The 24,456-nt window shown below is 39.5% G+C and overlaps 1 protein-coding gene across 1 annotated transcript in view; it reads left to right on the top strand.

Annotated features, from left to right (window-relative positions):
• LOC117413282 (A disintegrin and metalloproteinase with thrombospondin motifs 2) overlaps nucleotides 1–24,456 on the top strand; it is a 195,061-nt gene that overhangs the window by 43,810 nt on the left and 126,795 nt on the right. The window contains exon 3 of the mRNA XM_058996696.1: nucleotides 21,050–21,212. Within this exon, the coding sequence (XP_058852679.1) occupies nucleotides 21,050–21,212 (163 nt within the window). The remainder of the gene's footprint in view (nucleotides 1–21,049; nucleotides 21,213–24,456) is intronic.

The raw sequence follows: 24,456 nt of genomic DNA on the forward strand, positions 1-24,456 counted from the left end.
ATGTCCCCTGTTATGAGATATCTGGTCTTATGAGATGCCTGTATCTTAAAAGGCATGACATTTTACTGAAGTCAGTGCAGACTAAAGCTCTCCTGGCACTGCCTGGCACTTGGAACAGTTCCTTGATAACAGCTTACGTACCATGTGTAGCTCTTCCGCAGCACCACTGCTGATAATCTTGTGCTTAGATCATTTTTGAGAGATGATTTATTTTTACTGTTCTTTGCCTGTATCTTTCTATCACATTAGACAGAATGCATAGTTTGTTCGTGCCTCAAGATGCCACCAATCTGCAATAGTAACTACATATAGCTTAATCTACTTGGTTTCAAACATTGCACCAGAGGAAAGGTGCACTGGATAAATATTTAGGAGGCAATTCAATTTAGATCAAGTATGTAGAATATCAGCATAGTACACCATAGTACATCTGTCTGTCTGTCTGTCTGTCTGTCTGTCTCTATCTATCTATCTATCTATCTATCTATCTATCTATCTATCTATCTATCTCTCTCTTGCTCTCTCTCTCTCTCTCTCTCTCTCTCTCTCCCTCTTTCTCTCTCTCTCTCACACAGGCTCATGCCAGATGTGGCATTAAATAAACAGAATTAGATCAGATTGCTGGATTGCTAAACAGATCAAATCAAAGTGATTTGGATTGGGAATTGCAAACGGACACAGAAACCTTAACAGTGGCTAACAGAAAAGCCTGTGCTGTGTGTATTACGCTTGCTTTCTGCTCTTCCTTATATAGGCAAAGCATCACATCAAATCATGTAGGTGTTTTGCCATCCAATAATCACATGGGCACTCCTGTAGCATCCAGTGGCATCTACAGGGGATGGACAGAAATAGAAACCCCAGGAAGACACTGTTTCAACCTGATGAGTGTTTGAATTGTTCTGGAAGGATACTTGACCATTTGTCAACGATCCTGTAGGGAAATTTACAGCAGTAAGTCTTTTTTTCCAGAACAGACCATAGACACTATACCTCGTGAAAGTACTTTGTGCATTCCTAGCTAAAGAAGCACCGGCCTCTAAGTCCTGTCCTCCCTCACACTGTCTGAGATCTGCTGTCAGGTCCTTGCTGTCTTATCCGGAGTGAAACTGTCCTGCGATAGGGAGATGCAGCTTTTACAAAATACATCATGTGGGGGACAGAGAACTTAAGACAAAAGTGTGTGCATGTTTCAAAAATGCAACATTCAATTCTGAAACCTATTCTGCAACTGTGAGGCCAGAAATGCAAAATATTGACTCCACTGGCATTTCCCAGCACTGAAGTGTTTGTGAAATGCAACTGAACATTAGTGTCACATTTGGAAAGCCACACAGCGCTTGACCAGTTCACAAAGCACATCAGTAAGCGTTTTTGGAACTCCACACAGGAGGCTACTTTATAGTGTAAAGATGGGTGCTGCTGTGCTGGAAGTGAAGGGTATGTTTACCAGAAGGGGCTCAGAGGAGCAGAAAATTAATTTGTACCGTATGAGCAAAAAGCCTGCATAGGTTAATGCTGCCTTACTCAGCACACAAAACTGCAAGATCAGTAGATCTGGAGGAATGAGCAGAAATGATTGAAACAAAATCTATCAACGAGAGGTGGCTGAACACTGGGAGTAACCGTAAACAGATGCTTGTGTCAGAAGCAATGAGAGAAGCTTAATGTTTTAAACAGCTGGGCGTGCAGGTCTGAAATAATGCAAATAATGGGGGAGGGGGGCATTTAGCTTTACTGCAAGTTGTATAACAACATGATTGTCTAGTTTGAAAACGAATCTGGTCACCTTCACATTTCTTTTTATAGATCAACAGCAAGCAGTATCTTGAGAGCTGTTCCTGATGCCAGAAACGTGCTATTGGTATTCCTTAGTACTAATCTTATTTTTGCATTTTGTCCTTTTATTGTTCGGGCCAATGAAGGCTATATCTGCGGTCAGGATGTGCCGATACTCAGATTTTCCAAGTCATTTCTTTTTAGGATTGTTAAATAATTGGAATACAACTTGTTACAACACAAAACCAAGTGTTCTTGCCAGTGTCATTGTTTACACAATCATTAATAATCTGATTGTGTGATTTAATGTTAATTTCGTAATCAACTAAAACCACTCCAATTTTATATATGCAATTATAACCTTTATCCTTTTGAAATAAAATATTCACATACACGTTTTTAATATTTAGTTTATGAGAGCTGGGTATTCTACTACCTACATAAGTGTTTTCTGTTCTGTACGTTGCACATACATTTGCATTGAAATGCAGACACAGCAGTTTAACTGCATTTTTATAGCTATACAAAATTCCCGAAACTGTGAATCGGTAGTTAATCACACAATTCACCCCAGAGTCGTTCATTAGCAAATGCAATAAACGTCTTGTCTCCATTAAGTGGTTCACAAGAATGATTTGTTAGAGTAACACATGTAGGGGTTTCTATGGGCTGGCATGGTCTTTGCTGCTTTACCTGGGACTTGCCTGCTCTTAATTGGTTCCTTTACTGTGTTACAAATGGGATCTCATGCACACAGCTCCAGCAGCTAGTAGGACAGATTACAAATGCAAGCCCCCTGAAGGAGGAGATTTATTGTCCACCTATTGCCCAAGTCAAACACCTTGCTCACTAAAGATCAAATGCATATGATTCATACCTTGTAACACCATGTACATCCTCAATAAACTCTATGTCCAATTAGAGTTAGGGGTGCAACGATTCATTGAAGAGGTATGTATAATTTGTATTTCAATACAAGGGCAAAATCACAACAGAGCTCATTGTAGTTCACTGAATGGTTCTTGAATGAAGAGTTGGTATGAATGCATACTCTCCCCAAAATTTATTTCTTGTCTTTTAACACAGTAGTCAATCATTAAATGATCATTTGCTCTTATTAAGCATCACACAAGTAGCTCATGAGGATCGTCACATGTGTTGTGATGCATATCGTTCGTACGGTCATGGAAATCCTGGAAGTCGTGGAATTTGAAAACTAAAGTTTGTTTTTCTCTGTTTTTCCTTGGCTGCTTCCACAGATTTTTAAAAATGTATTTATTTATTTATTTATTTATTTATTTATTTATTTATTTAAAGCCGCAATTATTTTTTCTTGTTTTCTCCCCAATTTGGAAAGCCCAGTTCTTTCGACCCGACTCACCTCCCCATCCCCGCGCTGACTCAGGAGAGACAAAGACAGACAAACCCGTTCTCCGAAACGTGTGCCGTCCCCTGGGAACACCCGTCCACGGCCGGCAGTGGAATAGCCTGGACCCAAACTGGCGACCTCCAGGCTATAGGGCGCATCCTGCACTCCACGTGGAGGTCCACTCGGGAGCACCCCCTTATTTATTTTTTTATGGTTGCTAAGTAACGTCTTTGAAAGTTGTCAAAATGGTCCTTGAAAAGTCCTTGAAATTTGTATGACAAAAACTGTATGAACCCTGTACTGTACATACCGTATTGGAAACCAATATAGTGACTGTAATGCAGAGGTCATGTTTGTGCTTGTGTTCAAGTATCAACTCTTCTGTGAAAAGGCCAAATTCAAAACAAATACGAAAGAGTGTGGGTTTGAACTCAACCTAATTCTTCAGCCACTTCAGGAACCTGCAGTCTAGGACCCAATTATTTTTACCCCCGATTTTCTCCCCAATTTAGAATGTCCAATTATGTTTCCTCACCGCAGTAATTCCCCACAGCTCAGGAGAACTGAAGGTGCAGTGGGCGTCCTGCGATCTCATGACCAAGCCAGTTTCCTCTTTTACACCCAGGAACTGGAGAGCGGATGTCAGTGAGCTACCGGCCTCTCACCGCCTGGCCGATAGGGTCTGCTGTGGCGAGATGAAGAGAAACATTCCCTGCTGGTTTTGCCTCACAAACCCGCAGGAGCACCAGAGACAATGCGATGCGCCCACTGAATCCCCAGAAAAGACCATCGACTTTGCACAGCCAGGACACAAACCTGCGCTCCCCTGATTGTATGACTCACCCTGCACACCACACGCCCGTGCTTTTATCAGGGGAGACCACTTGGGGACCCCTGCACTCTCCTGACTGTATGACTCACCCTGCACACCACACGCCTGTGCTTTTATCAGGGGAGACCATCGGGGACCCCTTGCAGTCTGTGCTGTTAACTGGGTGTGGTGTCAGCCGTTCCAGCAACACTTACTGTAGGGCAGGAGAAGGACTTCTGGGTTTCTGTATTGCTCCCTGATGCTAAGCTGCTGGCACAGCATAGACAGTAATATAAGCAGTACATCACTTTAAAGAGATGCTTGTTTGAGTAATTAGAAGGTTTGCTAACTTGGCAGTCAGGTTTGAGCACTTCTTGCTGGCCTGTTTATAAATCCAATACCAGTTTGATTAAATTGTAACAGAGGGTCTATCAAATGCAGCAGTTATATAAAGCTGATATAAAATTGAAAGTTCAGTATGAAAATATTGTATCTAATGCTTTTGTAAGCATTCCCAGTGAGGCTGTGTGTAGATTGGTTATGCTTCAATATCTGCTGCCAGCAAAATGAATTGTTCATAGTATATATGTAGGACTTCTCGTTTTACCAAATTGGAACGCTCCAACAGACCCTCCTGGGAAATTCCTTGGGGATCTCACACCTTTTAATTTTTCTTTTGTGTTTGAAATTTTGTTTCCTTTGGCATTTTCAACACATATGGGGCGTCACATTTTCTCTTAGATTAATACAGAAACACAGTGCCTATTTGCCTGTGTATAGTTTGACCTGATTATTAATCCTTACTAATTCTTCGCTACTGTGTGTATTACCATTTCAATTCAATGTTTCTATTCTGTTTTATATTACTTCAGTGCTTGTGATAAAATTGAAAATAGACATTTGTCTAGTTTTTAACATACTTGTTTTCAGTATTACTGAGATTATGAAGGCATGGGCTTCCTTATCCAGGACTGCACATACTAGTGATGTTACGCGAGAAACCATCTCAAGAGGGAGGGGAGGACTCAATGGGCCTTTCTACAGGTTGTATTAATTTCCTGTCCACGTTTGCATGCTGTTTTTTATTTCAATTTCACTACCTTGAGGGGTGGGTGACCTCTTCGCTGGCCCTGCCTGATTTATTCGCGAGATCACTCAGGGGAATTGCATGTGTTGGCCTGTGAACGCACTAACCCTAATGAGTATGAAATCACAACACAAAAGAGCGCAGGATTTCTCTCTAAGGATCTTATGAGGCAAATCAAATCTGTTCCTTGTCTTAGCTCCAATTTCAAAAGGACATGTGAGGGACAGGAATGGTACATGGGGTCATTTTGAATATGATGGCAGAGACAGGCTTCATTGAAACTTGCCCTATTAAAGCTGTGAAATTAAAGGACCCCATGGGCCTCAAAGGTTTCATTTTAAGCATGGTGCGTATTATCAAGTGTTTATGCACTACAACGAGAACTGTCGCATATCAAACTGTAATTAATCCATGACTCTAAAGACTCTGACTTTAGACTCAAATATGTCTTGCCATCACTTCATAGATGTGGCATTTTCCAATGTAAAATATGCATACATTTTGTTACGTGTATTTGATTGTTAATGGGATGGTTAATGTTCCACTAGCTGTCATAAAGGTTGACAAGTTGTTTCTGGATGTTCTTGTCAAAAATTGTAAATGTTTCTTTTTTATTTTATGAGTGTGTGTGTGTGTGTGTGTGTGTGTGGGTGTGTGCGGTATATCCTGTTGCCACCACTTACACCGTACAGGGTTATTTCGGGCAGCCATTTATATCGGACAAATGGCGTTTGATGTTTCCATTGATTCCAATAACAAAGGCAACATTTATACCGTGTTAAGCACATCGTATATTTCAGGCAAACTCAGCTGTTTGGATCTCATTATGCCATTCACGTAGATTTCAATAACAAACGCACTGCTTATACTGTAGTAATCGCTCTTACTAATCCACAAATCAACCATTTTCACCTCGTTACCTTGCCATTCACATAGATTTCAATAAAAAGGCAGCACTTTACTGTAGTAAAAAAAGCTTGACAGATCGATCAATCAGCTGTTTGCACCTCGTTACTGAGCGATTACCCCTGGACTGTACCGTGGCTATTTAATCCCTGTACACAGTGTCGGGTTTAAAACAGCACTGACTGCAACAGCAAGCAACAATGGCTGGAAAGAGAAAAGCGATGAGCATCAGCATGTAAATAAAATGTCTCTGTTAGATGCTGTGCGCTTGCTAAGGCATGCTTGGAACTCTGTCAGTCAGCAAACAATGCAACGTTTCTTCAAAAAGCTCGGGACAGTGTGGGAATGGACCTGATTATGGACTGGGGAAGGGGGTGGGAGTACTCTGTAAATAAGGTGTGCTTGTAAACTGTGTTATTCTTGTTCAGATCTGTTAGCGTTCTCTGTGTGTTTTGGTGTTTGTCTGGCTTAGAGCTGAAAGACTGCCCGTGTGTGAGTGCGTCACTGAGGGGGGCGGGTGCCGGTCTGACACGACCAATCAGGGATAGGGAGTGTTGGACCAATGAGTAAGGAAGGGGAGGGACTTGGGTGTCTGTGTGGAGATGACAGTTTTTCATAGAGAGAAGCGAGATCTGGCGGCGGGAGAATTGAGAGAGAGAGTTAAGAGAGGTTGAGTTTGTGAGTGAGAGGAGAGGAATGAGAGCACTTGTTCACTAAAAGCTAAAACAATAATAAATACAGCGGTTTCCTGCTGCTTTGAACTGCAACTGTGTCTGTCTCATTATATCCTGTAAACCCTGCAGCTACGCACTACAGTTTGTAAATAAATCCTGTTCACCCGTATCAACTTCAACCTCCGTCTCGAATGCACGCAGCCACGTATATTTTTAATGACATACATGCTTGTATGTTTTGATTACTGTACTGGTGATGGGGGACATTTTGAATGTCAGGTTATTGTGTGGGAGTTTATACCATCCATCGCTGACTGCGGGCGAATCACGTTAACACAAACACGCCTGTTCTAAGCAGTGGCGACTGTGTGTGTATATAGTTTCTGCATTTTATATATACAATATATATATATATATATATATATATATATATATATATATATATATATATATATATATATATATATATATATATATATATATATAATGCAGAAACTAAAAGCTAATAAAACTCTTTGAGAATCCAGCCCACTTGTTTATTAAACAAGTGTCAATTGAATTCTCTCAAGGCAAGTTTCAATGGTGTACGTAAGCATGCAAGAGGTAACCTAATACCAATTAATACATAAGAAACCATAGAAAGCTGTAATGTATATTGATAATGTACCTGTAATGGAGTGGCATATTTTTTATTATATGTTTTAATAATATTGTCATATTCTGTGATCTATACTCTTTTGAATTTCATTTCATACAGTGTTCCCTTGATCTTTGTAAGAGTGTGGCCTGCTCTGTACAGTGTAAACGTGTCAGCCTCTGTACTCTACAGTATAGTATTGTGTGGGACTGGACTAGCCACGTATGAGTGGATTGCCTCAAGCATTCTTTGAGTGACTCCCTGTGTTCCATGTGCTGTAACATTCCGAACCCTCCCAGCTCTGGGGAAGAGCCCAGTGGAGGAGAAAGCCAGCCAGGACCTGCTCTGTGATAGTGAAAACAGGGGCAGTGCATCTACCGAGCTTTACAGTTGCTGATAGTCTAGACATTTGTATTTGCTTTTCTAAAAGACTATTACTACCACTTGTACTAGGGGTGTTAGTTTCAAACTTCAGGATAAAAAACATTTACATGCTTGAACTTTAACACATTGGGACCAATCAGAATGTTTCCCTCCATCACTTTTTATACATTTATTTGTGTATAAAACGTTATGTGCACAGCTTTTCATTCTATCTGGAATAGTGGAGTAGCGCTGTATTATTTGAACAGGTTTATGATTTTACAAACACTTTCCGAGTCCCTTTCGGTTTCCACCTCAAGTCTTTCATTTCCCAGCAGCTGCTGTTCTTATATGTTCCTGTTTGTTCCTACAGTGAAAGCCAGCGCTGTTTGAAGTTTGCGCGAGGCTGGGGAATTTTATTACCGTCTGGATTCTAAAAAGTGCATGTTTTCTGTTCAGAACTCATTCCTTTAATGAGTCTGCCATACATTAATTGTGTTCCCATTTGTATGTTCCAGGGCGGGCATGCTTAAACTGGGTTATGTAAGAAGTAGGCTTTGATTGTCTCGCCTGTGACCTAGAAACTTTCAAGTTTCACCCCAACTGGAATGGATGACACTTGGAATATACTTTGGGGTAGTGTAGTGGGGAGTTCAAGTGGCGCTTCAGAAAGAAAGAAACACCAGAGGATATGGCACCGTTAATGCAATAGCCTTTCACCTCTGGAGGCCTGGGTTAAACTTACTGGTTCACATGAACTGTTCAATGCCGGTTGCAGTATTGTATATTACTTTTTTGTCATTGATTTTTTTTTTTAATTACATTCATAGCCATTAGGGTACTCTAGCTAATTTAGTATGGCATTGTGTGATCTGTAACATTATTTATTTCTCTACACTCCTCACAGTGATAACGCCTTTTATGTGTATCTCTCTACACTCCTCACATGACTCCCTGCACCCAGATATGTGTTCCACCAGACTTCAGGTAGAGTTTAGCAAATATCTGCACAAACTCCTCTGGCCATATAACTTTCCCCCAATGTATTATAGAATAGGTGCACCGGGGTTAAGATAATCACTGAATTACAGGTTTATAATAGAGCCAGACAAGCTGGGAATTTTGTATAAGCCAGGCTGTATTAAATTCAGACAACATTTTGTTTCGAATGGATTTTGTGGTGAGTGGGTGACTCGGGACCCTTAATCAGTGCCTAAAGGTCAGACATATTAATCTTGTGCAGCATGGGAAATGCAGTTATGTAGCCTACACAATACTGCCTGGTTAGGAAGTGTTATGGTAAAATCATTCACTTCAAACACTCAAAAAACTACTAAAGAAAGTTTAAAATGTGCGCCGGAGGATTTGGTCGGGAGCCGAAGATTACTCCCCCCTCCCGAACCGTGGTTATTTGGCTCATATTGTTCGAGTCTGGACACACTGTTAGTGAACATTTTCACTTTAATTCTCATGCTCTGCTCTGTTTAGGGTGTATTTACATAAACAAGACAACATAAAGCATGATATCATTTTTTTACCCTGCATGCCTTGTGTTCGCAAACAACACGTGACCGCAGTACTACAGTAGGACAGCATCGGTGGGAATACAAGCTTTCTGCTATTTTGTTACATTTTTTTTTATTCATATTTTTGTAAAATGACCATTTGTATTATTAAAATGCCACCTCCAAGTCATCAAAGGGTGAAATGTGATTATTGTAAAGTAGAAGTGAGACCAGCTAAGCTTGCTCATCACACAAATGTTAAACAAAGGTAAGCCCTCACTTTTTTCTTTACAAAAAAATGTATTAAGAGACTTAGGACCATATTTACTATTATCAGTAAGGTGAGTATTTGGTTAAATGTATAATACCTTTCTGTATATCATCAAAAGTTCTTAATTATAAATACAATATTTTAAATTTGTAATTCACAAGATCAGCTAGTTTATTTATTTGCTGTGTAATGGCAATTTAGACTCCCGTTTGTACTTCTCCCCTCCATTTCAAACTTTTCTTCAGCGTCATATTTACTTTAGATGCCCCCGGAAATCTATTCTCAGGTGTCATTTCCACAGCACATTTAAATCTATTCTCAGGTGTCATTTCCACAGCACATTTAAATCTATTCTCAGGTGTCATTTCCACAGACATTTAAATCTATTCTCAGGTGTCATTTCCACAGCACATTTAAATCTATTCTCAGGTGTCATTTCCACAGCACATTTAAATCTATTCTCAGGTGTCATTTCCACAGCACATTTAAATCTATTCTCAGGTGTTATTTCTACAGCACATTTAAATCTATTCTCAGGTGTTATTTCTACAGCACATTTAAATCTATTCTCAGGTGTTATTTCTACAGCACATTTAAATCTATTCTCAGGTGTCATTTCCACAGCACATTTAAATCTATTCTCAGATCGAAAAGAACACCATACCTACTGTCAAGCATGGAGGTGATAATATCCTTCTATGGGGCTGTTTTTCCTCTAAATGCACAGGAAATTTAGTTCTAATACATGTTAAAATGGATTCCATTGCATACCAAAAGATACTGGCCAATCATCTGAAACCCTCCGCTACAAAACTTAGTTTAAAGAGCAACTGGACGTTCCAACACGACAACGATCCAAAGCACACATCAGAATCTACTTCAGAATGGTTAAAGAATAAAATCAAGGTTCTGATCTAAATCCGATTGAGAATCTTTGGGTATGAGTTGAAGAAGGCTGTGCACAAGAGGTCCATGGAATTTGAATGAACTGGAACAATTCTGCGTTGAAGAATGGTCAAAAATCACTAAAGAATAATGCCAAAAGCTCATTGACAAATATCCTAATCGTTTAAAAGAGGTTATTATTGGTAAAGGTGCCTCAACTAGATATTCATTTTATTTTCCTTGTCAGGGTATGAATACTTTAATTAGCATTTTGGGAGCTTTGCAAAAAAATTGCTGACATAAGTAATTGTAGACATCTATTTTTTTTAAAAAAAAAATTTCCTCATTGCCAAAAGCAAAACTTTACCTACAATTTTTTTTCTATAATTATTTGTTTTTGAGAAACTTCTAGAAATGATAAATTTATGTGGAGGTATGTAAACTTTTGACTACAACTGTGTGTATATATATATATATATATATATATATATATATATATATATATATATATATATATATATATATATATATATAGTCCCCTCCAAAATTATTGGCACCTTTGATAAGGATGAGCAAAAAAGGCTGTATAAAATAAACAACACAGGTAATGAGCTATATATTATGCTCAAATATATAATACAATTGCTCAGAGAGTTTTTTTTTATTAACAAGTAATAAAAAATGTTCTCAGAAAGATAGGTGTCGGAATTATTGGCACCCCTAAAGTTTCTTATAAATAAAATCAAACAAAATTAAATCTGCATTAACATTCTACTTCTTTAAGTTCATCTCAGTCTTAAGGAACTGTATTGTGGCCTTCCATGGCTTCCTGTTTCACTGGGGTATAAAAATGAGGTAACACGCATATGAAATCCGTTTGTCATCCATCACCATGGGGTAAGGCAAAGAACTCACAAATGAAAAGAGATAAATGGTTGTTGACCTTCATAAATCAGGCAATGGGTACAAAACAATAGCTAAAAAAATAAATATACCACTTACCACTATTAGGGCAATAATTAAGAAGTTCAAAACCACTGGAACAGTGGTAAACTTGCCTGGTAGAGGACACTTGCCCCCATGCACAGTGAGGCAGATGGTTCGGGAGGCAAAGGGAAATCCAAGGGCCACAGTTGGAGAATTACAGAACTTGGTTGAATCCTGGGGTCACCAAGTCTCCAAATCTACAATTAGACGCCACCTCTATGCCAATAGGCTATTTGGAAGGGTTGCCAGAAAAAAAGCCTTTATTGAGAGCAACCAACAAACGTAAGCGCCTGGAGTTTGCTAAATGGCATTGGCACTTTGATTGGAACCGGGTGCTATGGTCAGATGAGACGAAAATAGAGCTCTTTGGCCACACACACCAGCGGTGGGTTTGGCTTTGAAAGAAGGATGCGTGTGCAGAAAAGAACCTCATACCTACTGTAAAATATGGTGGTGGATCTTTGATGTTATGGGGCTGTTTTGCTTCCACTGGTCCTGGGGCCCTTGTTAAGGTCAACGGCATCATGAACTCTACCCAGTACCAGGACATTTTAGCCAAAAACCTGGTTGCCTGTGGCCAGGAGGCTGAAACTTGGCCGCAAGTGGATCTTGCAGCAAGACAATGACCCCAAGCACACATTAAAAAATCCACAAAGAAATGGTTAATTGACCACAAAATCAACATTTTGCAATGGTCATCTCAGTCTCCGGACTTGAACCCCATTGAAAACCTGTGGTTTCAATTGAAGAGGGCAGTCCATAAGCACAGACCGAAGGATAACCAGGATCTGGAAAGATTCTGTATGGAGGAATGGTCTAAGATCTCTCCCAACGTGTTCTCCTATCTCATTAAACACTATAGAAAAATACTCAGTGCCATTATCCTTGCAAGGGGAGGGTGCACAAATACTGAAAACAAGGGTGCCAATAATTGTGACACTTCATTTTTTTGGAAATAAATTTATACTTTGAGAAATGTGTAATTTTAGTTGATTCCATTGAATCATTAATAAAGTCAAATATATTCCACATGTTGGAAAATATGATTCTATAGCTACTGCTTTTTCTCACCTTAACTGGAAAGCTACTTGTGTTTATATAGGACTCCAGGCTAATTTACATTTGTAGAGACCCGAAATGGGTTTGTCTCGTGAATGACTCCATCGCGACAGACACTTTACCCGAAGCCAATCTGAAGAAGAAGATCCGATTCCAGAAGATGTGACCAGCCCTCCATGTCAAAGTGAGACTGCTTGGAATTATTCTCAGGGTAGTCCCAAATGTGTCAAACAAGGTTACTTTGGGGGAAAAAAATAAATAAAAAATAAAAATAAAACATTAATGCAGTAATAAATACACTGCAGGCCTATGCTATAAATTATTTGATCAAACCACCTGATTTATTTATTTATTTATTAATATTATATGGAATTGAAGACGATCATGTATGAAGAGAAATGAAAGCTTACTTTAAGAAAGGAACGTACTGTATTGTATGTATATATATATATATATATATATATATATATATATATATATATATATATATATATATATATATATATAGTTTGACACAGTTAATTGTACACAGTTCATTTCATTGTTTTTTCAGATGATTTTTTAATCAAAACGGAAATGATTCCCCTTTTACGCTGCTATTAATTCCTAGCAGTTTAATTATTTCATATTGTCGTTCCTCAAACTCCATCAGTAGCCGGGGCTGCAGCAGACACAAGCCCCCGCTGTAGAAGCTGTGTTAAAGCTGCAGTTTCCGCTATAGGCAAAGCTAATGGAAATACACATTTGTCCTGAAGTTTCTCTCATACGACTTGCTGATTTAAGTATCCTGTCGCTGTTCTATTTGGGGAGGCAAGAAAATGTCCATAATTACTAGTTTAGTTTCCGCAGAACCGAAATAGCAGCAAAACCACCAAATGAAAAGGGTGGCTGTTTGCTGTCTTTGTCTGCTCCCATGTTTATGATTTCTTATTTGTTTGCCCGGATGAGTCGAGGGATTCCGCTCAGCGCTGTGAGAACAGCAGCTTTCAGGAGGGATGGGGGAGGAAGGGAGGGTTTGCAAAGACAGTGGGCTACTTTTCAATGAGAAAAAAGAATGCAGTGGAAGTTGCTGGAGCCACCAAATGATGGGCAAGAAGAACAGATCTCACAGTAACGCATTCACATGGTGCTATTTCATGATAAGAAACGCACATGTACCTTAGATCTTTATAATTATCTAATGCTGATTTCAGTATTTAAATTCTTCTTTTTAGGAAAATAAAGTGTATTATTTGTATTATTCTGTGACAGGGATATCGGGGATATTTGGAGAATCATAGTCTAGTGATTATGGAGACAAAATACCTGTATAATTACACAGTTATATTCTTAGCAATAGTGATTCAATACAGTGGAGTTCTGGGGTGTGCTTTGATCTCTTTTGTCTTAGTATTTGAATAAAACGTTTTTGGAATTGATAAAGACAGTGATTCAGTCATTGTTCAGTAATGTGAATATGTCACGCTAGGTCATTAAGATACTCTGCTGTCAACACAGCAAGCCTGGAGTTACTCTTACCTGGCTGCTGAAGGACGAACCACTTACAATATTGTAGCGAGCCTAACACAACTTAGATCTTAAGAGCTCTACATATCTGCCAGGTAGTCAAACATTACAGCGCACCATCAAGAACAGAAAAGTATCCACATGCAGTTACTGTTGGAGTTCCTCTTTGTTCATTATAACTAATTTACTGTATTTGTTTGGTTTTAGACCTCTCCAGTTCTATAATGTCTGAAACAGTAGTATTGTATTTCTGCTAAGCCCTTGTGTGGTGAATTTCACACTTGACAGCAATGTGGTATGAATAACACCCGGCATACAGGCAGGAGAACAGAAAAGTGTTTCATCCAATCCGGTTAAGATCGGGCTAACACCAATGAGACCGTGGAAGGGTGTGTGCGTTCTGTAATGGGAGTTTGTGCTACATTGTTATATTCAGTGCCGCAGTGGATTATATACAGTCCTGTGCGAGTATCTTCTCCTTTCCCCAACGCAGTGGTTCACAACACCCCCTTGTACCGCTAATAGCATGTGGCTAAAAACAAATGCTCTAAATTCAATACTTACAAATGCAACATGTTTTTCCTTTGATAGTAAATGCAGTGTCAGTGTAACTGACAGCATGTTGTTGGTTAGATTTAAGCAGTGATTACTCTATGCTAGCATCTTCACTTTCATAGCTGCATATACATAGCAACAAGGATGAGGTTGGGATGTGTTGTGGGAGGGCAGAAACAGGTAGATCTCGGAGCCTAATATGGGGATTGGTTCAAGAACTTCCTGTTTAAGTAAATTACTGAAAGTAACTTTCTGCTTATCTGGGTGTCATTTCTACAAACCTGAATCAATCTTCATTTCGGTCAATTGAAACACATGGAAGATGTGTAATCAGTGCCCTCTTCAACACTGTTGGCAGGATTAAGGTTTCACATCTTTGTCCATCTGTAACATAACCTGAATAGTAATACAAGTCCTGGTGAAAAGCAATAACATTTCTATAGACTCCAGGTTTCAGATGAAATGTCACAGCAATCCCCTTTTGAATAGCACAAGTAGACAGCTCCCATATGCAACAGTGAATATTAATTAGTAGCCTGCCAGACGGATTGAACAAGTGAGTATGCAATTAGTTAGTGTAAGTCAGTTCCGAAGCATGGTGTATTACATGACAAGGCTTGTAAAACAGCATCAGATCAGGAGCTTGGACTCTAATGACAGGGGAACATTGCCAATGTGGTGGTCAGGACGAGCGCAAGTGATGCAGGTGAAAAGCGAGGGCTCCAGCACTCAAAAGCTGCTGAGTCCACAGGAACAGGGAATGCCACTGAATTGTGCATGACTACTGTCCCAGCATTTCTTTGCTGTACAGTCCAGTTAATCCAGGCTTGAAGGCTGATTTCCGTGCTGTGTGCACACTGACAAGACGAACCAGGTAGACATGAACTGGACCCAGAGTGCAGCTGAGGGGCTTCACTACAGCAGGAACAACCTGCCTGGGAGGCTTTCAAAGAAAATATATTTAAATTTAAATACAAACCAAACATTATTTATTTGTACATGTGCCTGTCAGAAACGCATGGAAAAGGCAAAAGTAAATAAATAAATACTTATTTGTGCACCCAATAGGTTTTAGGCAGCACAGTGCTTTGTTTCATAAATTAACTAATAAGGCCAATGAAGATCGGATTAATGGTATTAGCATTTTAAAAAACTACGTTGTGAAACAAATGTACAATTTTTGCAAAAATTTAAATTAAAGAAGAAATTCAGTGCACAGGGTCTGTGCACACATCACATTTAGATGATATATATCAAACTTTCATGGAACAGATTTTGAACTTCAGAACAGTACGTTCCTGCACATGTGAATAGTTCATGAAGAACCTGACGCTCCTGTGAGATCCTACCTGTTGTGTGTGATTGCCAGCTGTGGGATCCTAATCAGCAGGTGGGTGTGTTCCAGCGGGGTGTCAGGTACAAAAAGGTCACCTCAGGGCTGCTGTAAAGCCGTGGGAATTCAGTGCTGCTGCTGGAAATCCAAAAGAGCCAGACCACTGCTGCTGCAGGGCCATGGAGACCGTCCACGCTACCTGGACAACGAGAAACCTGTAGGACCTAAACCACCGATCGCTGTGTATGTAACCGGGGTTGGGGTTTGTATACCAGGAATTAGTTCAGGGATATTAGATTCCCTAAAGTATAGCAGGGTGGAGCGCAGCGTAACCTTTAGCAGGACCCTTCTTTTAGTGGAGGTAACGCTTCGTCGTCGTCATGGCAACTTTTATTTCTTAGCTGTGTTTTGTTTTGTGTTTTATTGTATGGGACCTACCATTGTTGGTATCGTCACGTGAGGTTCTGTGTGAACGCTTGAATAAAACCTGCGCTCGTGTGTGGCATGTCAAACGCAATGTTCTGTGTCCCGATTCCTTAATCCAGTAATCACCCCTGTTACAGTCCCTGTTACAGTCCCCTTTATAAGTGGAATCAATTATAAGGCACCATGTTGGTGGCTTCCGTGAGCCTCAAAATGCCATTACAGTGGCTTACACACTGGCATTATTGTTATAAAAAGACCATGTGAGAGGATGTGTGGGTGATTCACTGATAACACAGGAGTCAGAGAGTGTCTTTGAGACACCGTACAGGCGCACAGGATTTATTAAACACACACTTGTATTTTGGATACCCTCAGTGTTGCTACCAGCAGTGGTATCCCCCTGAGGTTCTGTACGCGCAGAAATAATAATCCATAATCAAAAGAGGAAGCAAAACAAGAAACAAAAACACAACTACAAAACTACAAAGAAAGGTGCTGCTATACGCAAGGTTTCTCGCCACCTCCGCTAACCTGCGAGGCATGAAATCTAATGACGTTCTCCTATTCCCTCAATACTGTGAGGGGTGCCCAGATTCCCCCTGAGCTTATATAAATAACGTCCCAGGGACTGTACTTCACCAGTATGGGTATGTATGAACTAATAGTCCAGCTGTTGACTTCAGCAGCCTCCGCTGCCTGTTCTAGTTCTCCACTGCCGCCTGCTGCTGTGTCAGGAACAGGCAGCCTTTTCTTTTACTCAGTCCGTACTCCACTGCTCCGGTCAGAGCTTCCGCTGTGTGGTATCCTGCAAGGGCTCACCAAAGGATCAGGACAGATCGACCATCCAATCCAAGAACCGCCCCTCAACCAATCAAAGAGGTTAGCGCGACACATCCTTACTCAATCTCTTTGTGTCATCGCCATGATTGACAGGCGGGTCAAACAGGGCTTCCGACCCAACCCCCCCTCCCCCCCAGTCCCGTCACATACACAGTCTTGTAACTATGGTTCCCTATTATTACAATGTGTCGCTGTTAAGCAGAACGATAACACACTTTGTTGGAACTGTTTCTTGGGCAGGCAGGTGTGTGTTACTGTAACAGCAGCACTGGAAGTGGATGACAGTCCCTGGGGTGCAGTAACTGAGCTTTCTCATGGTCTTTGTCTTTTCTGCTTAGCAGCCTATCACATTGAAGCTGAGCAGCGTTTATTGGACCTGAAGGATGTTTTTTATGCTCCGTTTGTATTTTATGGGAATATATTTGCGTGTAGAGACCTTTTTCTTTGGCCTTGTTTTTCAAGTGGGTGGAAAAAGCATAGCGCATTTCAGCTAAGCTCTCCATATGGCTCCCCTGTTTATCACTACCTTTATTTTGTGCATCTTTTTTATGAAAAGGAAAATAAAATTGTCAGTGTCACAAAACCAGTGAGATGCAGCTCTGAAGTTTCTTATAAATGCAATGTATTCCTGTTCCCACAGGTTGTGTTTCAGTGTGGAGTACGAGAGCACTTGGGATATCTGCAGTGTTTTGAGTTCCTGTGCCAGTGGAAGCCTGCATGAAAGGAAAGCTGGTCGGCACAGTGGTTAAGCACTGATTTAAAGCAATACAAGTTGGATTTGGTTTTACCTCAGAGTAAATGACTGAGAGATTAAATTGTAGGGTTGTAACAATTAAGGGACCATTTTGAATGCTGGAAAAAACATTTCCGAACTAACTGTCAAACCATTCTATCCCACCTTCAATCTGAATCTTAAAACACAGTGGGCAGGATTTTCAAACGGTCATAACTGATAATTCCAGTGTTAATCAGGGAATCGGTATGTAGCATTGATTTTGGCATTTTCAAGCGGTCGTTATGTCTATTTCATTATTAAATAATCACCCTAATGTGATTTCCAAAATTATGTTGATGTAGGAAATAATGTTCATATCTTAACGAGCAGTGCTTCCTGCGACTATTTCTTTTGCTTGTGTGGGAATTTAAAAGCAAATTTGTGTTAATTGCCATCATTTATCAGGAGTGAATTTGCACTTGGAAAAAGAGGGTTTTAATTAATGAAAGAGTATATAACTCACCTTGAAACAGACATTTAAACGACTGCGTCTGTGATGCTGACGATACAGAGAGAGAGTGTGCAGGACCAGGGTTAATTTTTTACAGACTACCTCGATAATTCAACATTTGTAGTTTTTAAAATATTTGAGTCTTTTCTATACTTGTGGTTATGAATGAGTTTTATTCACTTGTTTTAACCATTTGTAACCTTACGGAACATTTGTTGTATTGCTAAAATGATACACCGTTATTTGCACTCAGTGTGATGTTACTACCAAGAAACTATCAATGCAACTGTAGTCTATTTGAATTCTGCATACGTACATTATATGACAGCTGACCCATACTGTAGATTTTATTTGAATTATACAACTGAAATCTTGGTATAGAAAACAGCATATTAGATATTATAATAAAGTTTCTTTAGGTGATTGCGGATTTGCAATGCATCCTTAGCTTTTAACACCGGTGTCTTATCCACACAAGAACGAAGAACAGGCATCAAGGACACACAGCGATGCACTAGGATTGTGATCAAGATCTTTGACATGGAATTTGCCTAAATGGATTTTGTAATGTTGTCGGACTAAATATATTCCAACTATAGAGGACAGTTGTGTTTTTTGTTTAACTGAAAGTGAATCTATTGAACAATTATATATTAACTGCGATTTATACTAGAGTATTCTAGACTTACATACAAATCTTCTTGAGTAAATAAAATAGAGAAAAAAATAAAAAGGTGATGATACACTTTTTTTATTATAATGATTCTAGTATGAATGAAGAGGAATTACAATATATAATTAACCTTTTGATCATTTTAGGTAAATTAATCTGGAAATAAAAAATGATATAACCATGTTAATGGGCATAAAAAAAAGTAATACAAACGTTATCCTTATTAAAACATTTTAATTTGATTTAAGTGAGGAAACCCGTGCTTACGTTTTAAATACTGTTCATTTTTGTAAGTTGTCTTAAGGAAGGAACTTGTGCTTGCTTTTGTTTTGTGTGGTGGAAAACGTGTTGTGAACATAATTTAGCATAACTGATTGAGAGTACAGTAATCCCTCGGTAGAGCCCTCTCACATTAACCGCGGCCTCGGCTATAACGCACACAATTCATGTCTCACAATTTCTTTAGTTTTCCAAGGTTACAGAGTTGCTTTCTGTGTATTGCGTTCTGCTGTAATGTACTTAGCAGTCTCCATTGATCTTGAGTATATAGGCAGGTGCACACTAATGGGTTCTCGTGGCTGAATGCTGCACTGCGCTCTTCCTACAGTGTGCTCTTCCAGTGAACCAGAGAGCTTACGTATCTAACAGCATGATGCAATTGTTCAACCAACATGTAAACTACTAAAGAAGAACAGTAAAAACACTGCTTCAGTAACATATGTGCGTTCCACAATTCAGAGGCTTACTGCTTCAATTGAGAAAGCCTCGTGACTCACAGTCATGTTTTTATTTCATCTCTTTTAAATGTCAATGATAGAGACTACTGGGTCTGAGATGTAAGAGTATTGTCTTCAAATGTAAATACATGTCTCCAGGAATGCTTTGTTATTGTTTGCAAGAACACTGAAGTCTAGTTTGTCTCCTATTTTCTCCTGTTTATTTTCAGATACTGGATTTTATACAGTGTGTTGTGTGTTTTCATGCAAGGCTTGTTGATTCCTTTAGGTTTAAAATACCAATACTGAAGCATTTTATGTAATTAGATTATTATAGTCATGGATGCTGTATACAGTCATTTAAATGAATTAGTGGACAATTGTTATCAATTACCGTAACTACTGATTATACTAACTGCTGGTGTGTAAATTAGCTACTAAAAACGACATTGTTTCAGTCACAAAACCTGAGCTTAAGTGCATTTTACCTTTGACTTTCCACGTAACGCCTCTCTCAAGTAGTGATTATTTCTTTCAAAGCACCCAGTTTAATGTGATTGTTGTTTGTTTGCAGAGGACCCCCCCCCTCCCCCCCCCCCCGCACACACACACACACTTTGACTCTGCACACTCCAGGCGAACCTGTAGGAGGGCAGATGGCAGAGCACGCTAGTTCACAAGTATTGTGTGCTTGTCACCTTTACGCATCTAGGCTTATATCCAGCAGAGGTAAAAAGTGGAAATAGTTCAGTGGTCTCAACCTACGGTATCTCCTAGTCCACATCACAAAACCACCACAGAATTGGACAAATAACAGGTCCAGGACTGAATGGCAGGGGTTGATCAAAGCTCGAGAAGAATCTCATTGCTCCTGTCTGCGTTGACTAAACAAACACTGAGTACTGTATGGGCTACATTGTAAAAAACCCTTTACCGAGATCGGCATTAGCACATTTCTATCAGGAAAGAAAAACACACCTTCAAAAAGTTACAAAGCCAGATATGTTTCACAATTCTATAACTCAGACCATTTGATAGTACATTGTATATGTACTACTATACAGTGTGCGTACCCTTCACTAATTCAGATTGTACATGTACTACTATACAGTGTGCGTACCCTTCACTAATTCACATTGTACATGTACTACTATACAGTGTGTGTACCCTTCACTAATTCACATTGTACATGTACTACTATACAGTGTGCGTACCCTTCACTAATTCACATTGTACATGTACTGCTATATAGTGTGTGTATCCTTCACTAATTCACATTGTACATGTACTACTATACAGTGTCCATACCCTTCACTATTTCACTGTTTCAGTATTATTTCTGTGTAAGAATCAAGGTAGCACTCGGGTGTTCAGTTTGTAGTTGTTTTGAATTGAAATACTAGTACTAGAGGTCCTTGTTGTTTCTGTGTTAACCCTGCAGGCTGGGATGATCCGCACAGAGAAGGAGGAGTTCTTCATCGAGCCTGTGGAGTCGGGTGGAGAGCTGGGAGAGGAGGAGCAGGGGGGTCGGCAACACATCGTCTACCGCAAGTCCTCCATCAAAACCAGTCCCAGCAACCAAACCAGTGACTTCCACGGCAAAGGTCAGTCGAGACACAATAGTCAAGACATCTAGTTACATCTTCAGAAGCATTGGTTCACAAACTAATCAAGTCATCTAGTTACATCTTCTGAAGCATTGGTTCACAAACTAGTCAAGACATCTAGTTACATCTTCAGAAGCATTGGTTCACAAACTAATCAAGACATCTAGTTACATCTTCAGAAGCATTGTTTCACAAACTAGTCAAGACATCTAGTTACATCTTCAGAAGCATTGTTTCACAAACTAGTCAAGACATCTAGTTACATATTCAGAAGCATTAGTTCACAAACTAATCAAGACATCTAGTTACATCTTCAGAAGTATTGGTTCACAAACAAATCAAGACATCTAGTTACATCTTCAGAAGCATTGTTTCACAAACTAGTCAAGACATCTAGTTACATCTTCAGAAACATTGGTTCACAAACTAATCAAGACATCTAGTTACATCTTCAGAAGCATTGGTTCACAAACTAGTCAAGACATCTAGTTACAGATTCAGAAGCATTGGTTCACAAACTAATCAAGACATCTAGTTACATCTTCAGAAGCATTGGTTCACAAACTAATCAAGACATCTAGTTACATCTTCTGAAGCATTGGTTCACAAACTAGTCAAGACATCTAGTTACATCTTCAGAAGCATTGGTTCACAAACTAGTCAAGACATCTAGTTACATCTTCAGAAGCATTGGTTCACAAACTAGTCAAGACATCTAGTTACATCTTCAGAAGCATTGGTTCACAAACTAATCAAGACATCTAGTTACATCTTCAGAAGCACTGGTTCACAAACTAATCAAGTCATCTAGTTACATCTTCAGAAGCATTGGTTCACAAACTAGTCAAGACATCTAGTTACAGACGTGCTCAAATTTGTTGGTACCCCTCCACAAAATGGCATCCACCATTGTTTATTCCATATTTAATAGAAATCAGACTTTGCTTTTGATTTTTTATTCAACATAATATTGTAAATAATAAAACAAATGAAAATGGCATGGACAAAAATGATGGGACCGCTAACCTAATATTTTGTTGCACAACCTTTAGAGGTAAACACTGCAATCAAACGTTTTCTGTAGCTCTCAATGAGACTTCTGCACCTGTTAACAGGTAGTTTGGCCCACTCTTCCTGAACAAACTGCTCCAGCTGTCTCAGGTTTGATGGGTGCCTTCTCCAGACTGCAAGTTTCAGCTCTTTCCATAGATGTTCGATAGGATTCAGATCAGGACTCATAGAAGACCACTTCAGAATAGTCCAATGTTTTGTTCTTATCCATTCTTGGGTGCTTTTAGCTGTGTGTTTTGGGTCATTATCCTGTTGGAGGACCCATGACCTGCGACTGAGACAGAGCTTTCTGACACTGGGCAGTACGTTTCGCTCCAGAATGCCTTGATAGTCTTGCGATTTCATTGTGCCCTGCACAGATTCAAAGCACCCTGTGCCAGGCGCAACAAAGCAGCCCCAAAACATAACCGAGCCTCCTCCATGTTTCACTGTAGGTATGGTGTTCTTTTCTTTGAAAGCTTCATTTTTTCGTCTGTGAACATAGAGCTGATGTGACTTGCCAAAAAGCTCCAGTTTTGACTCATCTGTCCAAAGGACATTCTCCCAGAAGGATTGTGGCTTGTCAATATGCATTTTAGCAAATTCCAGTCTGGCTTTTTTATGTTTTTCTGTCAAAAGTGGAGTCCTCCTGGGTCTTCTTCCATGGAGCCCACTTTTGCTCAAAAAGCAACGGATGGTGCGATCAGAAACTGACGTACCTTCACCTTGGAGTTCAGCTTGTATCTCTTTGGCAGTTATCCTTGGTTCTTTTTCTACCATTCACACTATCCTTCTGTTCAATCTGGGGTCGATTTTCCTCTTGCGGCCACGCCCAGGGAGGTTGGCTACAGTTCCATGGACCTTAAACTTCTTAATAATATTTGCAACTGTTGCCACAGGAACATCAAGCTGCTCGGAGATGGTCTTGTAGCCTTTACCTTTACCATGCTTGTCTATTATTTTCTTTCTGATCTCCTCAGACAACTCTCTCCTTTGCTTTCTCTGGTCCATGTTCAGTGTGGTGCACACAATGATACCAAACAGCACAGTGACTACTTTTCTCCATTTAAATAGGCTGAATGACTGATTACAAGATTGGAGACATGTGTGATACTAATTCAAGAAACTAATTAGTTTGAAATATCACTATAATCCAATTATTTATTATCTTTTCTAAGGGGTACCAACAAATGTGTCCAGGCCATTTTAGAATATCTTTGTAGAATAAGCAATAATTCATCTCTTTTCACAGCTTCTTTGCTTTATTCTATGACATACCAAAGGCATACAAGTATACATGATAAAATAGCTTTTAATTTCATCACTTTTCAGGAGGAATGAAGCATTATTTCAATGAGCTGTAAGGGTACCAACAAATTTGAGCACGTCTGTACATCTTCAGAAGCATTGGTTCACAAACTAATCAATACATCTAGTTACATCTTCAGAAGCATTGGTTCATCTGAAATAAAACTGGCTCTTGAGGGTCTCTCCATTGCATATCGCTTGTATGCATGACTAGGCTTATGAACACAATAATATTTGTTGACGTGTGTATATGGACATTGGTTCAGCTATTCCACCAGTGATCTATTTTTCTATGGTACTGATGACCCTTAGAAACGTTTCCCATAGTAAAAGCACAGCAAAGTGTCTTAAAACATAGTGAAAACATGGTAAAGTATAGGTAAGCATTGTAAAGAATAGTGAGGTATGGTAAAGCATATTAATAAACATGGCAAACCAGGGTAAACTATGGTAAATGCATAGTATAACAATGGGAAAAAGCATGGTAGAACTGCAAAAATAGTGTGCAAAAATACGGTGATAAACTTGTATAAGGGGGACAACACCAATAATGTGGTTTTGACCCTTTGGTGAGGAATACTATGTGTTGACAAAAAACCTTTAGAGTCAGTGATTTGTGGTGAAAACGATTTTGTTTCCATTACTAATACTAATAACTATAAATTAAATTAAATCACAGTTTTCAAAAAATTATAAATTATAGTGATTAAAAGAAATACACACAGGGTCCCCGAGTGGTCTCACCTGATAAAAGCACGGACGTGTGGTGTGCAGGGTGAGTCATACAGTCAGGTGAGCCCAGGGGAGCCTCCTGGCTGTGCAAAGTCAACGGTCTTCGCTGGGGATTTTAGAGGGAGTGTCGCATTGGCTCTGGCGCTCCTAT

The sequence above is a fragment of the Acipenser ruthenus genome, chromosome 23 (genome assembly GCF_902713425.1).
Source record: "Acipenser ruthenus chromosome 23, fAciRut3.2 maternal haplotype, whole genome shotgun sequence".
In the NCBI taxonomy this organism is placed as follows: domain Eukaryota; kingdom Metazoa; phylum Chordata; class Actinopteri; order Acipenseriformes; family Acipenseridae; genus Acipenser; species Acipenser ruthenus.